The sequence below is a fragment of the Phacochoerus africanus genome, chromosome 11 (assembly GCF_016906955.1).
Source record: "Phacochoerus africanus isolate WHEZ1 chromosome 11, ROS_Pafr_v1, whole genome shotgun sequence".
NCBI lineage: Eukaryota > Metazoa > Chordata > Mammalia > Artiodactyla > Suidae > Phacochoerus > Phacochoerus africanus.
The window spans coordinates 125698453-125715839 of record NC_062554.1 but is presented as its reverse complement, the minus strand read 5'-3'; the positions used below and the strand labels follow the sequence as shown (position 1 = coordinate 125715839).

Below are 17387 nucleotides of genomic sequence, written 5' to 3'. Positions count from 1 at the left end.
CAATTGTACATAAGTGCTCAAGTAGTAGTTTTATATGAAAAATTGTGCATAGAGCCTACCAGATCTTCAAACGAGCATCTCTCCATGAAAGGCTCAAGCATGAATATGTGGAGGAAGTTCTACAGTGACTTTGACTTTGGGACACAATCAGGAATGGGAAACAATGAGGTAGGCTTTCAGAATGATACACAACAATATAAGCATTTTTCACTTACTGAACTACTATAATGCAAAGTCTATTACCCAGAAATTACCAAGAACTCTGTAATATCCAACACAAAAGTATATGTATTACAGGTCAGGTCTAAGGTACAGAAAGTATTCAAATGTTTTCTAAGTGAGGGGAGATTAAAATACCTAGGATACTGTTTTAAAATATCCAAGAGACTCAAAATATTATTCACTATTTTATTTTGAAAGTGTTCATCTCTGCCTGGTATATATAACTTTTGGCTAACAAGAATATCTGATAAGCCAAAACATTAAAAATATGTTAAGACTGGACAAAACAAACAAAACCTTTGCTCTATATTAAAATACAAAATTTTAGGAGTTCCCAACGTGGTTCAGTGGTTAACGAATACGACTAGGAACCATGAGGCTGTGGGTTCGATCCCTGGCCTTGCTCAGTGGGTTAAGGATCCAGCGTTGCCGTGAGCTGTGGTGTAGGTTGCAGACGCGGCTCGGATCCTGTGTTGCTGTGGCTCTGGCGTAGGCCAGTGGCTACAGCTCCGACTGTTGGACCCCTAGCCTGGGAACCTCCATATGCCGCAGGCGGCCCTAGAAAAGGCAAAAAGACAAAAAAAAACCCCAAAACTTTAAACATGGTTTTCTTTAGTGTACATGTCAGATATAGTTATTTCTTTAGTATAACAGACTATATTTGTTCAAAAAATGTTTTACTTGTAGCCAAGGACTAAAATGGGTCCAATCTATAGTGTTGTAACAGATGACTGACTGAGAATAGATGTCAATTCTATTCATCTAATAGAGTGCTAATATTACCTTGCTGTTCTTGTAAACAACTAGAACAGATAGATGATTTTAGTCCAAAACAAGAGTCACACTGAGGCCTCAAGCCAAAACCATACCACAAAGCATGCAGTATGACTGACATTAATTAAAGAGTATGGGTTGGGGAAAAGCATGGGAAGGGAGTGCTGCCTACTTTAAAATCAGTTGTTTTTAATTATTTTTAAGTTACCCAGCAGTAGCCTATTTAAAAACCTCTTCAAAAATGATCTCTATTTTTCATTTTACCAAGACCATAATATTTCATGGGCATGAAATTAATGAAAGTATTTCTTCTCCCCCCTCCAACTTTTAGGGCCGCACCTGCAGCAGATGCAAGTCGCAGGCTAGGGGTTGAATTGGAGCTGCAGTTGCCAGCCTATGCCACAGCCACAGCAACGTGGAATCTAAGCCATGTCTGCAACCTACACCACAGCTCAAGGCAATGCCAGATCCTTAACCCACTGAGCAAGGCCAGGGATTGAACCCACATCCTCAAAGACACTATGTCGGGTTCTTAACTCACTGAGACACAAAGTAACTCCAGTATTTCCTCCTTTTAAGTAAAAGTATTTATCTTTCAAGAAAATCTTATATGAATTTTCCCTAATCCAGACTGATGTTTTCTTCAGATTATTTTAAATCTTACTAAGGCTTTGTATCCTGCTAATTTGTTTAGCCCATCTTGGTGACTATTCATTCATTCTGAGATTATATAGAAAATAGTTCTCATTAAGGTATCATATTTGAAGCTCTTGGGCTGAAGCACTAGCTCAGCTTCACTTGAGTCCTACTGAATCAGAATTTCTTAGAATAGAGCCTAAGCATATAGGCTTTTTAAACTCTGAGTAGTTTTGATGTGCTCTCCTAACATACCAATTTGATAAAAGGGCCTCATGAGATAATCTAGTACATTAAACTCACAATCCAGACACTATTTAATGAATAACAGTAATGATGAAAACCCCTAAAATTCAGAAATTCTTAGAAATTTAGTACCTTTTATGGGAGTTCCCATCGTGGCTCAGTGGTTAATGAACCCAACTAGTATCCATGAGAACGTGGGTTGGATCCCTGGCATTGCTCAGTGGGTTAAGGATCTAGCATTGCCATGAGCTAAGGTCTAGGTCACAGATGTAGCTCGGATCCTGCTTTGCTGTGGCTGTGGCATAAGCTGGCAGCTACAGCTCTGATTCGACCTTTAGTCTGGGAACCTCCATGTGCTGTGGGTGCAGCCCTAAAAAAAAAAGAAAGAAAGAAAGAAAGAAAGAAATTTAGTACCTGTTTTGATATATTGTAATCCAAACATTCTCTAGGATAGCCCAGATTTCTTGATGCCTGTTTGGTTGGGGAAGATGAGAACCTGAGAAAATGGTGATTTCTTGGTTATTAGATTTCATCAAAGAAGTATCTTCTTGCTTTTTACCCGCTGTATTTTCTGAAGGATTTTGCTTAAGTTTTGCCTTGACCTGGGGGAATAAGAATCACATAATATGCAGCTAGTCATTTACTCATAAGAGAGAGAAAAAGAATGCTAATTATTGCTTACAAAAATTCTAGCTTTCTGGGAAGTGCTGATTATTCCTTGTCCTTGATTATGCACAGAGTATTCCCAGAGGTCATCAGAGCTAAAAAAACTTATTTTCCTTTTCCATTTATACCAAACAATATTTCCAATCTACTTATTATAGAGCATAGAGGTAGAATTCTATTTGTAGAGGAAGAAGAGAATAAGTGAGCAAAGAAATGGAAACAATGGTTATGGAGTGTTCCTTCAAGTTTGGTAGTTGATGAAAGTACAGAGCATGGAGTTCCCATCGTGGCTCAATGGTTAACAAATCCGACCAGGAACCATGAGGTTGCAGGTTCAATCCCTGGCCTTGCTCAGTGGGTTAAGGGTCCGGCGTTGCCGTGAGCTGTGGTGTAGGTCGCAGACACGGCTCAGATCCTGTGTTGCTGTGGCTCTGGTGTAGGCTGGCAGCTATAGCTCCAATTAGACCCCTAGCCTGGGAACCTCCATATGCCGCGGGAGTGGCCCAAGAAAATGGCAAAATGACAAAAGAAAAAGGAAGTACAGAGCATGGCCAAGAAAACGTACTGAAGGGGAGATCTGAGCATATTTTTAAGCAGGGTAGAAGAGGGATATTATTGACTCAAATGATTTTTTTTCTTTTTAGGGCCACACCTGGGGCACATGGAAGTTTCTAGGCTAGGAGCTAAATTGGAGCTGCAGCTGCTTGCCTACATCACAGCCACAGCAATACCAAGCCACATCTGCGACCTACACAGCAGTACACAAAACAGCCTGCAGCAACACCAGATCTTTAACCCACTGATGGAGGCCAGGGATGCATCCCACATCCTCACAGAAACTATGTCGGGTTCTCAACCTGATGAGCCACAGTGGGGACTCCTCAAGTGATAGTTTAAAAAATCATCTCGGGGGAAAATATTCACTTAGGTGAAAAAAAATATCTGATAGAATGGAAAAAAGTTTTAACAATGAGTTTAATAACTTGAGTTTTTTTGTCTTGGCACTATTATAACTTCTCTGTGAACTTCAAACCACTCCATTTCTCTATGTATCCTTTGTTGATAAAAGTATGATTTCAAAGGTTAGCTTTATAGATTATCAGTTTCATGCTTATAAATTTTTTAAAAAAGGAAATTTCCAAAACTGTTAGTAACAACAGTTAATATTTATTGAGCATGTCTTAAGCAAAGGAATTTTCTAAGAACTTTATATCAATTAGCTCATGTAATCCTCACAATTACTCTATGAGGCAGATACTATGATTATCTAGATTTTATAACTGAGGCACAGAAAGGATAAGTAAGGTCAAACAAGGTCACACAGACGCTAAAAGGTATGAAAAGAATTTGACCTTCAGCAATCTGACTATGAATGGGGTTATAGTCTCTCTCCAACTATAAAGGTAAATATTACCCTTTTCTATCTTTCAAGGCAGGAAGAAAATGGTCTGTTTACATTGATATGAACTTAATAAATACACGGGGATGGAAAGATGTATTCTGTTCCGAGATAAATTTGTTTCATCACCACATAATGTTTTTCCTCAGCTCTCAAATAGTGTACACGACTGTGCGAATGGACTGCTTTATCAAACACTCTAATTGCACTAAGTGCTCTCAAATATTCATTTAATTCTCATGACAGTTCTGAGACAGAGATTTTTATACTTTTTTTTTTCTTTTGGCCACACCTGGAACACATGGAAGCGCCTGGGTCAGGGATCAAACCCAAGCTACAGAAGTGACAATGCTGACTCCTCAACCACTAGGCCACTAGGGACACCCAGAGATTTTTATACTCTTTTTACAAAAGAAGGAGTTAAGGCTCAGAAAGATTAAATAGCCAGGCGTTAAAATCATAACTTAGGATGGGGAGTCTGAGGCACAGAAGCCTAAAGTTTATTAATAAAACTGTTTTTAATTATTCTAGCATCCTGGAAGAGCATCTTTTGGGGGGGGAGCATTACAAGGTTTATAAAAGAAAAAAACATAAATCCTTTTCCTGTCTCTACCCCACTTGTATAAAATTCTGGAAAATTATGTTACTTCTCATTTTGATTTCTCAGAAGCAAACGAATGGTAAATTACACTTGGTAAATTAAGATTAGAGGTTTTTTTGGTTTGTTTTTTTTTACTACAGTTACTATATTTAGATATCCTATCCCGGAGGTAATCCATTTCTTTTTGTTGCCCAGGTCAGTGAAGTATTCAGGTCATATATCAAATCTAATGCATTCTACAAAACAACTCCTATTGAAAGGGTATTTTAAAAGCCCAAGCTAAATCACAATGTTCCTGGCTGACTCAGTGAATTGTTTGAAACAGGAAAACAAAGCAACACTTAAGAGCTCTAATTGTGAAAACAACACAGGTTGTTTCAAGCAATCGCACTAATGCCAAGTGCTGAGAGAAAAGCAGTAATTAGGATGCTAGATTCTTTGCCACTTGCCTTCTTGAATCTCTTGCTAGTTTGAGAACTGGAAAATCGGGATTCAAGAACAAGTAATTTACTAAATAATAATTCACTATTTTAAAATACTCAATGGGCAACATATAACAGGCATACCATTTTGTTGACAAACAACACTAAACCTTAACATCAGATTTTCAGAGTGCCCTTTGTGGCTCAGCAGAAAACAAACCCCACTAGTAGTCATGAGGATGCAGGTTTGATCCCTGGCCTTGCTCAGTGGGTTAAGGATCTGGTGTTGCCGTGAACTGCAGTGTAGGTCAACGATGTGGCTCGGATCCAGCATTGCTGTAGCTGCGGTGTGGCCCAGCAGTTGCAACTCCAATTCAATCCTTAGCTGAGAACTCCCATGTGCCACGGGTGTGGCCCTTAAAAGAAATTAACATCACATTCTCATGGTAACTCCCATCACCAAGTTTCCAACTGATGAAAGGATCTTGATATTATGATTTTATCTCAATCAATCTTAATTTATTCTCAAAAATTTTAATTCAAAGACTGCTAAGCCTGTAAGTATCCTGAACTTTCTATCTTGTTTATTTATGATGTTTATTTCACTAAAGATGGGGTTTAGGGCTCAGTTCTGTGAGGGGGAAAGGATAATGTATTTTTCCCTACACAATTCAAGCACAATACTCAAACCTGCAACTCCAGGCCCATTCTCCCCTACTAAAGGTTTTAAAAGTCACACTTGCCATAGAAAAATGCAACTACTTGGAGTTCCCGTCGTGGCGCAGTGGTTAATGAATCCGACTAGGAACCATGAGGTTTCGGGTTCGGTCCCTGGCCTTGCTCAGTGGGTTAACGATCCGGCGTTGCCGTGGGCTGTGCTGTAGGTTGCAGACGCGGCTCGGATCCCGAGTTGCTGTGGCTCTGGCGTAGGCCGGTGGCTACAGCTCCGATTGGACCCCTAGCCTGGGAACCTCCATATGCCGCGGGAGCGGCCCAAAGAAATAGCAAAAAAAAGACAAAAAAAAAAAAAGAAAAATGCAACTACCAATGTTTTCATCATCTTATACCAAAGGATCATTCACCCCTTAAATCAATTCTTTCCTAAAGAATTATCCCATACTTATTAGTTTATAAAACAGATGTTTCTGGAGTTCCCGTTGTGGCTCAGTGGTTAACAAATCTGACTAGGAACCCATGAGGTTGTGGGTTCCATCCCTGGCCTTGCTCAGTGGGTTAAGGATCCGGCGTTGCTGTGAGCTGTGGTGTAGGTTACAGATGCGGCTCAGATCCCGCGTTGCTGTGGCTGTGATGTAGGCCGGCGGCTGCAGCTCTAATTGAACCCCTAGCCTGCGAACCTCCATACACGGCAGGAGCGGCCCCAGAAATGGCAAAAAGAAAAAAAATAAAAATAAAAAAGATGTTTCTTTTACTCCAGGAGATATTCTCTTAAGTTCCTTCCTCACCAACCCTAAGTTTAGTATCACGGAATCCTTCCATTACTTCATAGGTAACGGAACATACATCGCCAGGACAAATAACAGAAAAACCTGACCAATTCAATAGCTCAAAGAAAAAAAAAACGACATACATTAGATGAAAATACCATAATATCTCATCTAGTAATTCTGATGCTGAGTTTTTGGAGCTATTTTCAGCATATAAAATGACCAGACTTTTCTTTTCTTTTTTTGTCTTTTTTTTTTGCCATTTTTTGGGCCGCTCCCGCAGCATATGGAGGTTCCCAGGCTAGGGGTCTAATCGGAGCTGTAGCCGCCGGCCTACACCAGAGCCACAGCAACACAGGATCCGAGCCGTGTCTGTGACCTACACCACAGCTCATGGCAATACCGGATCCTTAACCTACTGAGCAAGGCCAGGGGTCGAACCCGCAACCTCATGGTTCTTAGTCAGATTCATTAAGCACTGAGCCATGACAGGAACTCCCAGACTTTTCTTAATTTGATATTAGGAGACTTCAGAAATTACAGCATTACCAGGGACAAAACCCACAGTTATTTTAAAGGGGCAAAAAGGCATCAGGGCCAGATGACTGCATAAGTATCACATGGGGGACGTTTAAAACTTGTTAGGTCAACTGGCAAAGTTTGAATAAGGTCAGCAAGTATTATGTCAATATTAATATCCTAATTAATTATATTAGTTACACAAGATATCCTCATTCCTTAGGAAATATATATGGAAATATTTAGTGTAAAGGGGGATAACATCTGCAACACACTCTTAAATAGTTCAGAAAAAACTTGGGAGAGTTCCCACTGTGGCGCAGCAGAAGTGAATCCAACTAGTATCTGTGAGGATGTGGGTTTAATTCCTGGCCTCAGTGAGGTGTAGGTCGCAGATATGGTTCAGATCCCACATTGCTGTGGCTGTGGTAGGTCATCAGCTGTAGCTCCAATTCGACCCCTAGTCTGGAAACTTCCATATGCTATGAGTGTGGCCACAAAAAGCAAAAAAAAAAAAAAAAAAAAGGATTGATAAGTAGTCTTGTAGTCTTGAAGGTAGAGAGGGAAAATAATAAAACAATAAAAGAAATGTAATAAAATGCTAACACTGGAGAATCTGGGTGAAAGATATATATGAGAATTCTTTATATTACTCTTGAAATTTTTTTGTAAGTTCGAAATTATTTCAAAATAAGAACAACAAAAACATTACAGGGCACCACTGCCCGAAATTTGATTCAGTAAGGTTTGAGTGGGCCTTGGCATCTGTATGTCTTAAAAAATTTCCAAAGTATTTTGATGCATGTTGTGATCCATTGGTGAAGGGCACTGAAAAATAAGTAGTCAAGCCAACAATGCATAGCTGTCTTCTATCCATAAATGAAATAATATAAAATCCCAACAACTGCTGTGACACAGCTTCCATAAGAGGATGTGTGTTTTATAACTTGCAATAAAGATTGCTTACTCCAGTCAATTAACTTCATATTTACTTAATGCTTTTAGTACATTACAATAAGTTAAAGTCTTTTTCCTACTGTTGTCTGCTAAGTACATTTTTAGAATATAAGTGATTACCTACTCTAAAGGGCATTCTTACCTCTGTAAGTGTTTGGAGCAGTTTGTTTACTTGAGCAAAGGCCTGTGGAAGAATACCATCATAATTTGACCTTGTACTGAAAGCATGTAGCAAACTTTTAGAATCTTGAAGCAGGAATTTCACTGTTGTAAAGTCCACTGCATTGTTAGCTGATAACAGAAAATTAAGAAGGAGAAAATATGTAAAAATGAGTATATAATACAAAAATGTCTTTGGAAAACCAATCTAATAATGATTATGAAATTTAAGAAAAGTACACATTTATACCTACAGGCTATTCCTAATTTATCTCTCTGATGTAAAAAGCAACAGTTAGACTTAGTTTTAAACAAAGTTCTTGTAATATTCCGGTATTCTGTACAGCTGGCCCTCTGTATCTACTGTTCCAAGTCAATGGAACAGTAGACTGCGTGTTGAAAATATTTGGGGAATAAACTGCGTGTTGAAAATATTTGGGGAATAAAAGATCCATAAAGTTCCAAAAAGCAAAACCTGAATTTGCTGTGCACTGGCACTTATTACCTTAGCATTTACATTGTATTAGGTACTACGAATAATCTAGAGATGATTGAAAACATATAGGAGAGTGTGTTTATGTTCCATGCAAATTCTGTACATCATTTTAAATAAGGGATTTGAGCACTGAGAATTTTAGTATCCTTGGGGGTCCTGGAACCAATTTCCTGTGGATATTAAGACTGTATTCAGATTCCAGAATCAACTTCAAAGTAAAAGTAAAATGTACAAATTACTATATACAGTAGATAAACGAGGTCCTACTGTGTTGCACAGGGAACTATATTCAATATCCTTTAATAAGCCATAATGGAAAAGAATATGAAAATATATGCAAAACTGAATCACTTTGCTGTACACAAAAAACTAATACAACACTGTAAATCAATTAAACTTCAATTTTTTAAAAAGTAAAAGTAAAATGAAAGAATGTTATACTCTTCAGAAAGGAGAGAATCACCAAACAAATGAGTTAAGCTATAGAATTTCAAAGCTGAGGTTATTTGTATACAGATTACTATTGGGACATCATAAGGACAACATTTTGGTGGTAAGCACCTAAATTATGTGCAATGCCTTTCATTATCTACTTAGTTATCATATAGTGATTTATCTTCAGATTCCATTACATGAAACGTAATACTATATTTATGGAAATGTGTTCTCTGGAAACAATACGACCTTTGTGAAAAATAAACAATTTGGGTTAACCGCGAGCTGTGGGCAAGAGGAGCTAGCAGAATTTTTTTCCCTCTATAAATTAGCAAAGTGAGTTAATCTGAAAGTAAGAAAAATACAACAGGAGTTCCCATTGTGGCTCAGTGGGTTAAGAACCTGACAAGGATGCAGGTTCGTTCCCTGGCCTCGCTCAGTGGGTTAAGGATCTGGCACTGCCACAGTTTGCAGGTACAGCTCAGATCTGGCATTGCTGGCAGCTGCAGCCCCAATTCTACATACTGCAGGTGCAGCGATTTTTCTCTCCAGGCGCTAAACTTGGTTACATTAAATTCTCAAACCAATTAGGAGGAGCAGTGACAATCATCTCAAAAATTTTGAAAGTCATGAACAATAAAGATAAATAACTTTCTAATGTCACCAAAATTCAGAAAAGAAAAAAAAGTATTTCCATTATTAAGACAGAATACTACATAACAGTTTTCAGAGGCATTTATAATAACCATGCTACAATGTGTTTGTTTTGTTTCATTTAATGTTCACAGCTTCAGAGGCTGTTACATTTTGAAACACTGGCATGGTTTTTCACTGCCCCTATGAGTCAAAAAAAAAAAAAAAAGTTTCCCTGTATTACTTACACAACTATTTGCTTGTGAAATACTGAAGGTTAAATGAAAATAAAAAAGTTGATTTTCGTAATTACACAATATTTAGAAATTCTAACCTAATGTGATGGTATAGCCAAGCTCCTGGCTTTCCTTTTATCCAACAAATAGTCTATTTCCTTACAAAACAATTTTAGTTATATTTAAAATCAATGACTAAAAGGCCTGTGAGAAAGAGAAGGGATGGGAGTCCTACACAGAGGACAGAAGGTAGATGTGATGAACCTGGTAAATCTACCCAGGAGAAGAAACTGGGTACAACTTCTTTTAAGGGTGCTTCTCCAGTGTAGTCTGTGTTCAGTAGAACTTACATCCTTGGATTAATCATTTGGTTTCTGTCTTACAAGAACTCTTTACTAAGATTATGGGCAAAAGTATAATAACAATGATCAGTTCAGTACCTAGACACACATATAAAAGGAAATCTACATGGTTGAAACAGTTTAATGCTTATGTAAGGTCCATACTTATTTAGGTTAAAGTTAATATGGACCACAAAGTCAGAAAAAGGTACTACTCTTTTCTACACAACTTTCTATGAATTAATCTAAAGATGTAGTCTTGGTATACTGAAGTTAAGCACATATGTACAATTCAACAGTTGAGGATACTATTAAAATCACAAACTGTGATTTTTCTATTTCAAAATTATTTTAGAGCAGGAAGTATTTTTATAATTCCATTACATATACTTCACAAGTCAGTAAACATTAGGCTCAGATTCTTCTACAGCAAGGATCAATAAATCATTCACGTGACATCCCTGAAATGAGATTTTTAGCAAAAGGAACAGTCACCATCTCTTCACTTCTCTCAATATTACAGAGAAGTAGTTAGAGCTGCTAACTACTACCTCTGAGCTGTGAGAAAGAGCAAAACACTGTCCAGAGACATAGAAAATGGCAACTAGATATTCCATTTGAAACCAAATCTTGTTCAAAATCATACATGGTTTATGAACTTTCTCTTTTAATAGAACCAGCTAAATTATGCCCTAGTAAAAGGTATCAAAATGTTTCTCTATCTTATAAAACTACTTTGAAGACATGTTTGATATGTTGTCCCATACATATATATATTATATATATATATATAATATCCCTTATATAATATATATAATTCCCCTATATAACAATACCCCCGGTAAGAGAAAAGCTAAATAATGCCAAGGTATGCTTTATTTTTCTTTCCTGTTTTCAAATTAACTATTTAAATGCAACACGTATCATAATAAACTTCTCTGAGAAAAAAAGAGTCAAAATTCAATTTTAATATAGCTCCTTAAATTAAAAAAAAGTAACCCTAATAAACATTTTCTATAGATAAAAACCAATGCCTGGAAAGTGTTTATTTTAAAAATAGGTAACTTTTAAAAACAGATATTCATGCAGGATCTACTACATATAAGTTATAAGCTACTGACCAGGCACTTTAAATCCCCTGGGAGAATTTTTAAAGACATAAAACATTTTCAAATAGTTTATACTTCAGAAGAAGGGGAGAGAGAAGGGGTATATCTGCCATAGAATGTTTTTGTTTTGTCTTAGCTTTCCGGAAGCCTAGTGTTAAAATCTGTGATCAAGTGCTGCAATAATTGTCTGCACATGTTTTGTTGGTTTTTTTTGGTTTGTTTGGTTGGTTTTGGGGTTTTTTTTTGGTCTTTTGTCTGTCTTTAGGGCTGCTCTCACGGCATATGGAGGTTCCCAGGCTAGGGGTCGAATCAGAGCTGTTGCTGCTGGCCTATGCCAGAGCCACAGCAACACCAGATCCAAGCCGCATCTGCGACCTATACCACAGCTCATGGCAACACCAGATCCTTAACCCACTGAGCGAGGCCAGGGATCGAACCCGCAACCTCATGGTTCCTAGTCAGATTCATTTCCACTGCATCAGAACAGGAACTCCTGTCTGCACATGTTTTGCCGTAAAACTATCTTTCTTATTTTTCATTACCTGCTCTTGTACCTTTAAGCCTAATTTAAACCCTCTTGCACTCAGGTTGTTATTTAAAGGCCCACATATATACTCAGTTTTTTCTTTTAAGTAGATAGGATATAACTAACACATAAAATAATAAACGGAATAGATCACTTCATGTTAGGAGTTTGAGGAAAGTCAAGAACTAACTGAACATTCTAACAATGGTTATATTTTACTTTTTAAGGTACAATAAAGCAAATCTAGCTGTTCATTTTGGACAAACCACTTACCCTCTCAAGCCTAGTTTCCTTAATCATAAAAGACTTTAATAACATTATATCAGTGCTTTTCACATTTTTTCTTCTTAGCATAAAAGCTTTTTTTTTTTTAATCCTACATGGAATCTCCATATATAAACAAATAAAGGAAAGCTAAATGGCTAAAGTTGGTGTTGAGGGCCAAAGTCCCACTATTACCAGGCTCCCCATCAACCTTTCCACCTCCAATCTGTGGCAACTTCAGAGACACCTCAAGAACATTCTGTGCAATAAAGTTTAAAAACCACCAATTAAGTCACTGATTCTAGTCTGTCCTGGTTCTAAAATTCACTGTACACCAAAGCTAAAGGTTTCCTATTCCTATTTTCCCTATATTTTATTTTATTTATTTCATTTTTTATTATTCAATGAATTTATTATCATCCCTCTATTTTATTTTTTTTAATATTTTTTATTTTTTGCCAATTCTTGGGCCATTCCCACAGTATATGGAGGTTCCCAGGCTAGGGGTTGAATCAGAGCTGCAGCCACCGGCCTACGCCAGAGCCACAGCAACGCGGGATCCGAGCAGTGTCTGCAACCTACACCACAGCTCACGACAACACCGGATCGTTAACCCACTGAGCAAGGCCAGGGATTGAACCCACAAGCTCATGGTTCCTAGTCGGATTTGTTAACCACTGCGCCACGACGGGAACTCCTATCCCTCTATTTTAAATAGAAATCTTGATACACCATTTTTAAAATTAGTACATGAAACATGATCAAAGTTTGTGTGTTAAACACAATGAGAAATGAAAAAAATCTGCATAACTCTATTTGCATACCTAAATAGACTATAAAATACGGTTTAAAAAGTTTTCCAACGTTATTAAAAATTGTGTATTCACAATATACAGGAACATCAACAATGATGCCATTAACAGGCACAAGCTCTATGAACGACATTCATTCATCCAGCTGTCACAAATTTCCTTAAGAAGTCAGAGGTATAAATGGTTAAGAACTGACTGACAAATATGTTATTAATTCACCTTCACATTCCATGGACTATATCTATTAATCTGACTTTAATACAACAGGGCTAAAGGGAAAATAAAAGATTCCTACCTTTACAAAGATTTTCATATAGGCTCTCAACAGTTAAAAGCAAGTTCTTTTCCATAACTAATCCAAATACAGCTAACCAATGTTTTCTAAAGCACTGTAATAAATGCATTAGAGTCCATGGCGGTTTCAAGTATAGCACCTGGAAAAAAATAGCATCATTGATTCATTTATTATGCCTATTATTAAAAGTACCTCTTTAGGAATTTCTACATGTATTTCAGAGAAACATATAGTTTAATTTTTTTTTTTTTTTTTTGTCTTTTTAGGGCCATACCCATGGTATATGAAGGTTTCCAGGCTAGGGGTCGAATAGGAGCTGTAGCTGTAGGCCTACACCACAGCCACAGCAATGCCAGATCCAAGCAGCGACTATGACCAATACCACAGCTCACCACAATGCTGGATCCTCAACCCACTGAGTGAGGCCAGGGATCGAACCTCCATCCTCATGGATTCTAGTCAAATTCATTTCCGTTGAGCCATGAAGGGAACTCATAGTTGAATTCTTCTTCAATTAAAAGATGTTTTATTAAAAGCCAGTCACGGAGTATCCGTCGTGGCTCAGTGGTTACTGAATCCGACTAGGAACCATGAGGTTGTGGATTCTATCCCTGGCCTTGCTCAGTGGGTTAGGGATCTGGCCGTTGCTGTGAGCTCTGGTGTAGGTCGCAGACACGGCTCGAATCCTGCCTTGCTGTGGCTCTGGTGTAGGCCGGCGGCTACAGCTCCAATTAGACCCCTAGGCTGGGAACCTCCATATGCCACGGGTGAAGCCCTAGAAAAGACCAAAAAAATAAATAAAATAAATAAATAAATAAATAAATAAATAAAAGCCAGTCACAATCTTAAAATGCTAATTCCATTACAAATTGCTCCTGTAAAATTCATGTTAGTATTAATTCTTATAGCTTCAGAAATTACATGTAAAAAGGAAAGCACAGTTCTAAATCAGAAAGATAATTCTAATTAGCAAAAACTGTCAATCTACTTTTCAACATAGTCATTTTTATGAGGAAATCAATCTCATAAAACCCAAGAAAAAAATCTATATATTAAAAAAACATAGTTCTCATTGTGGCACAACAGGGTCAGTGGCACCTTGGGAGCGCTGGGATCCAGGTTAAATTCCCAGCATGGCACGGAGGTTAAGGACCCAGTGTTGCCACAATCGTGGCTGAGGTGGCAACTATTGCTCCAAACTGATCCCTGGCCTGGGAACTCCTGTCTCAGGGTGGCAAAAACAAAACAAAACAAAACAAAACAAAAAACCCAGTCAACTATAAGTGATACCTGCTAACTCTTGTAAAGACGTGTTGATAAAGAAGATTGATCTTCTAATACTACAAGATGTCAGCACATCTTTTTCTGAATCATTCATACACAATGACTTTCCTAGACTCTTATGCAATCTAATTTACGTCAACCTTCCTAGAATCTTCTGATCATTCTTCATAATCTTGGTTCAACACTTGATAATATAATCATGCCATAGTGACATATACTGAATCTCACTGAATATCTGGAATAGGTACAATTGTTGGGAATAATATTTTTTCCTAATTATAAATGTGAATAGCAAAAAAATTAAACTAAAAAGGCCACTACTGCCAAATATGGTGTTTTACTGATTACAGAAAAGATAAGAATCTAAAGATTCTCATAATTGCTAATATGACCAAATTTATATACTCCAATTCCCTTTTTACATGACATAAGCCAAAATATATCCTTCTTTTATTGAATACGTATTGCTAGGGTAATTTCCTATACTATACATTTTGACTCAAACTAAAAATAAGAGAAGATTTTCTGAATAAATTTTAAGCTTCATGGAGGCAATGTCTGGCAGTAGATGCACAATAAATATTTTTTCACTGAAAATATAAATGACAAAATATAGTCCTAACCTTTAGGAAATGCCTATCACTTCATTTTCAATGAGTTATCTCAAAGACTTCTAGAAAAAACATAGGAGTTCCCATCGTGGCTCAGCAGTTAATGAACCTAACTAGTATATATGAGGACTCATGTTTGATCCCTGGCCTTGTTCAGTGGGTTAAGGATCTGGCATTGCCCTGAGCTATGGTATAGGTCGCAGATACAGCTCAGATCTGGTGTTGCTGTGGCTGTGGCATAGGCCAGCAGCTACAGCTCTCATTTGACCCCTAGCCCGGGAACCTCCATATGCAGCAGGTGTGGCCCTAAAAAGACCAAAAAAAAAACCAAAACCAAAAAACACATATATGTATATAAAAATAATGTAATGTAGATTATTACAACAAAGCTTATAAATTTTATACAATAGTTCTTAAAACCAAGGTAACAAATCTTTAGCAATAAAAAAGAAATTTTCAGCTAAGAATTGAAATAATCACCTCCATCCAGAGGTTTCCAAAAGCAATTTTCATTTCTGTTTCTAATATTGAAGATAAAGCTGTTCCAAGAGATTTTTCAAGATCAGATACAATGCTTTCAAGTAGAATGGGTAGTCCAGGGTTTGCAGATTCTTCCTCATAGCTCTCCTCCAAAGGTGTTGCTTCTTTAAAGCAAATACTTACAGGCTTTACTTAGGATATTAATAGTAAATATTAATATATAATTAATATTTGGCCATAAATAATAAACATTTAATAAATATAATTAGTATCTGAATTGCCCAGAAAGCAAATGACTATTTTTAAAACAGTATTTAGAAATATTTATCTTTAGTATACTTTAGATGCAACATAAATATATTACTTTAGCAGACACTTTACATTTTTGACAAAAGATAAATATTTTTACTAAAATAGAAACTTGAGAAATGTGTGTGATATTTTAACCAAAATTCAAATTTTATTATTTTCAAAAAAATAAAAAGTAAAAGAATGTTTTCCATCTATTTATAATAGAAAACCAAGAACTAGGAATCAAAATATGTTCCCTTCCAAAAATAGTATATTCCTCCAATCACAAGTCACTTCAACACATTGTTTTGAAAAGACTGAAATTTGTGACTTAACCTCCTTTATGCCTTCTTCCCCTTCTAAAATGTTTTTATTATTTTAATTGATATTATTTCATTTTCATTACTATTTTGATACCTGCTAACAACTGCAATTTCCCTGTGGCAATATTCAAAATATTAAGTGGCTTACCTCTCTACAAACTAAGCACTTAAAATGAGTAATATAATAGGCAAACCAAGAGCAGGTTTCCCTTGAAAAGCCATAAACTAGAATATTCTGATACTCCATCTGCCATTTTGAATATTATGACAAAAGAAATTTTATTACCAAAAGGTCAGATAAGTAGCCTGTATATATGAATATATGAAGCATACACATATGCTATTAGAGACTTCAATAATTATTTTCCTCACAGAGGGAAGTGGTGGGATGTATTTTTTTAAGTTATGTCAGATTTAGTTCGATAGTCCAACAAATATCAAGCTACAGAACAGATTATTCTGGTGGAAAAAAAAGAGATAAACAACCATATTGCTTTTAGTTTTCTTAAGTATTAGATTAAATTTTTAAAAAACTATTATGAGTTCTTCAGGTTTCTCTATTACTGAGTTTTTATACATTAATAGAAGTTGTGAATATGGAACTAATTTTAAAAAGAAACTAAAAGAGCTCAAGCTTTTCTCTAGCTCAAGTGAGTATTTCCTATAGCTCCTATTAATTAAAAAAGTATATTCTGTATGACTGGGTCACTTTGCTATACAGGAGAAATGGGCACAACACTGTAACTCAGCTATACTTTAATAAAATAAAATGAAATGAGGAGTTCCTGTCATGGCTCAGTGGTTAATGAACCCAACTAGTATCCATGGGGATATGGGTTTGAGCCCTGGCCTTGCTCAGTGGGCTAAGGATCCAGCATTGCCGTGAGCTGTGGTATAGGTCACAGATGTGGTTTGGATCCCACATTGCTGTGGCTGTGGTGTAGGCTGGCAGCTACAGCTCCAATTCTACCCCCAGTCTGAGAACTTCCATATGCCACAGGTGTGGCCCTAAAAAGATAAATAAAACAAAATAAAATAAAATAAAATGAAAAATACTTTAAAAGTATATTCTGTGAGGTAAAAAAGTGGAATGGATGTAATGATTATAAATATATAAAAATATATGAGCGTGTATGGACAAAAAATTAAATTAATTTGTAAAAGTATATGTAGAAGGCATTAGCGTTATATTTTCTTTTGGATTA

General features: G+C 36.7%; 1 protein-coding gene across 4 annotated transcripts in view; it reads right to left on the bottom strand.

The window, feature by feature from the left end:
* SWT1 (SWT1 RNA endoribonuclease homolog) overlaps positions 1-17387 on the bottom strand; it is a 107087-nt gene that overhangs the window by 51023 nt on the left and 38677 nt on the right. For 3 of the 4 annotated variants that reach the window (XM_047753958.1, XM_047753960.1, XM_047753961.1), the window contains exons 12-15: positions 15569-15759; positions 13194-13332; positions 8030-8178; positions 2293-2480 (exon numbers count right to left, since the gene is read on the bottom strand). In XM_047753958.1, the coding sequence (XP_047609914.1) occupies positions 2293-2480; positions 8030-8178; positions 13194-13332; positions 15569-15759 (667 nt within the window). The remainder of the gene's footprint in view (positions 1-2292; positions 2481-8029; positions 8179-13193; positions 13333-15568; positions 15760-17387) is intronic. The other variant, XM_047753959.1, reaches the window with a different exon arrangement.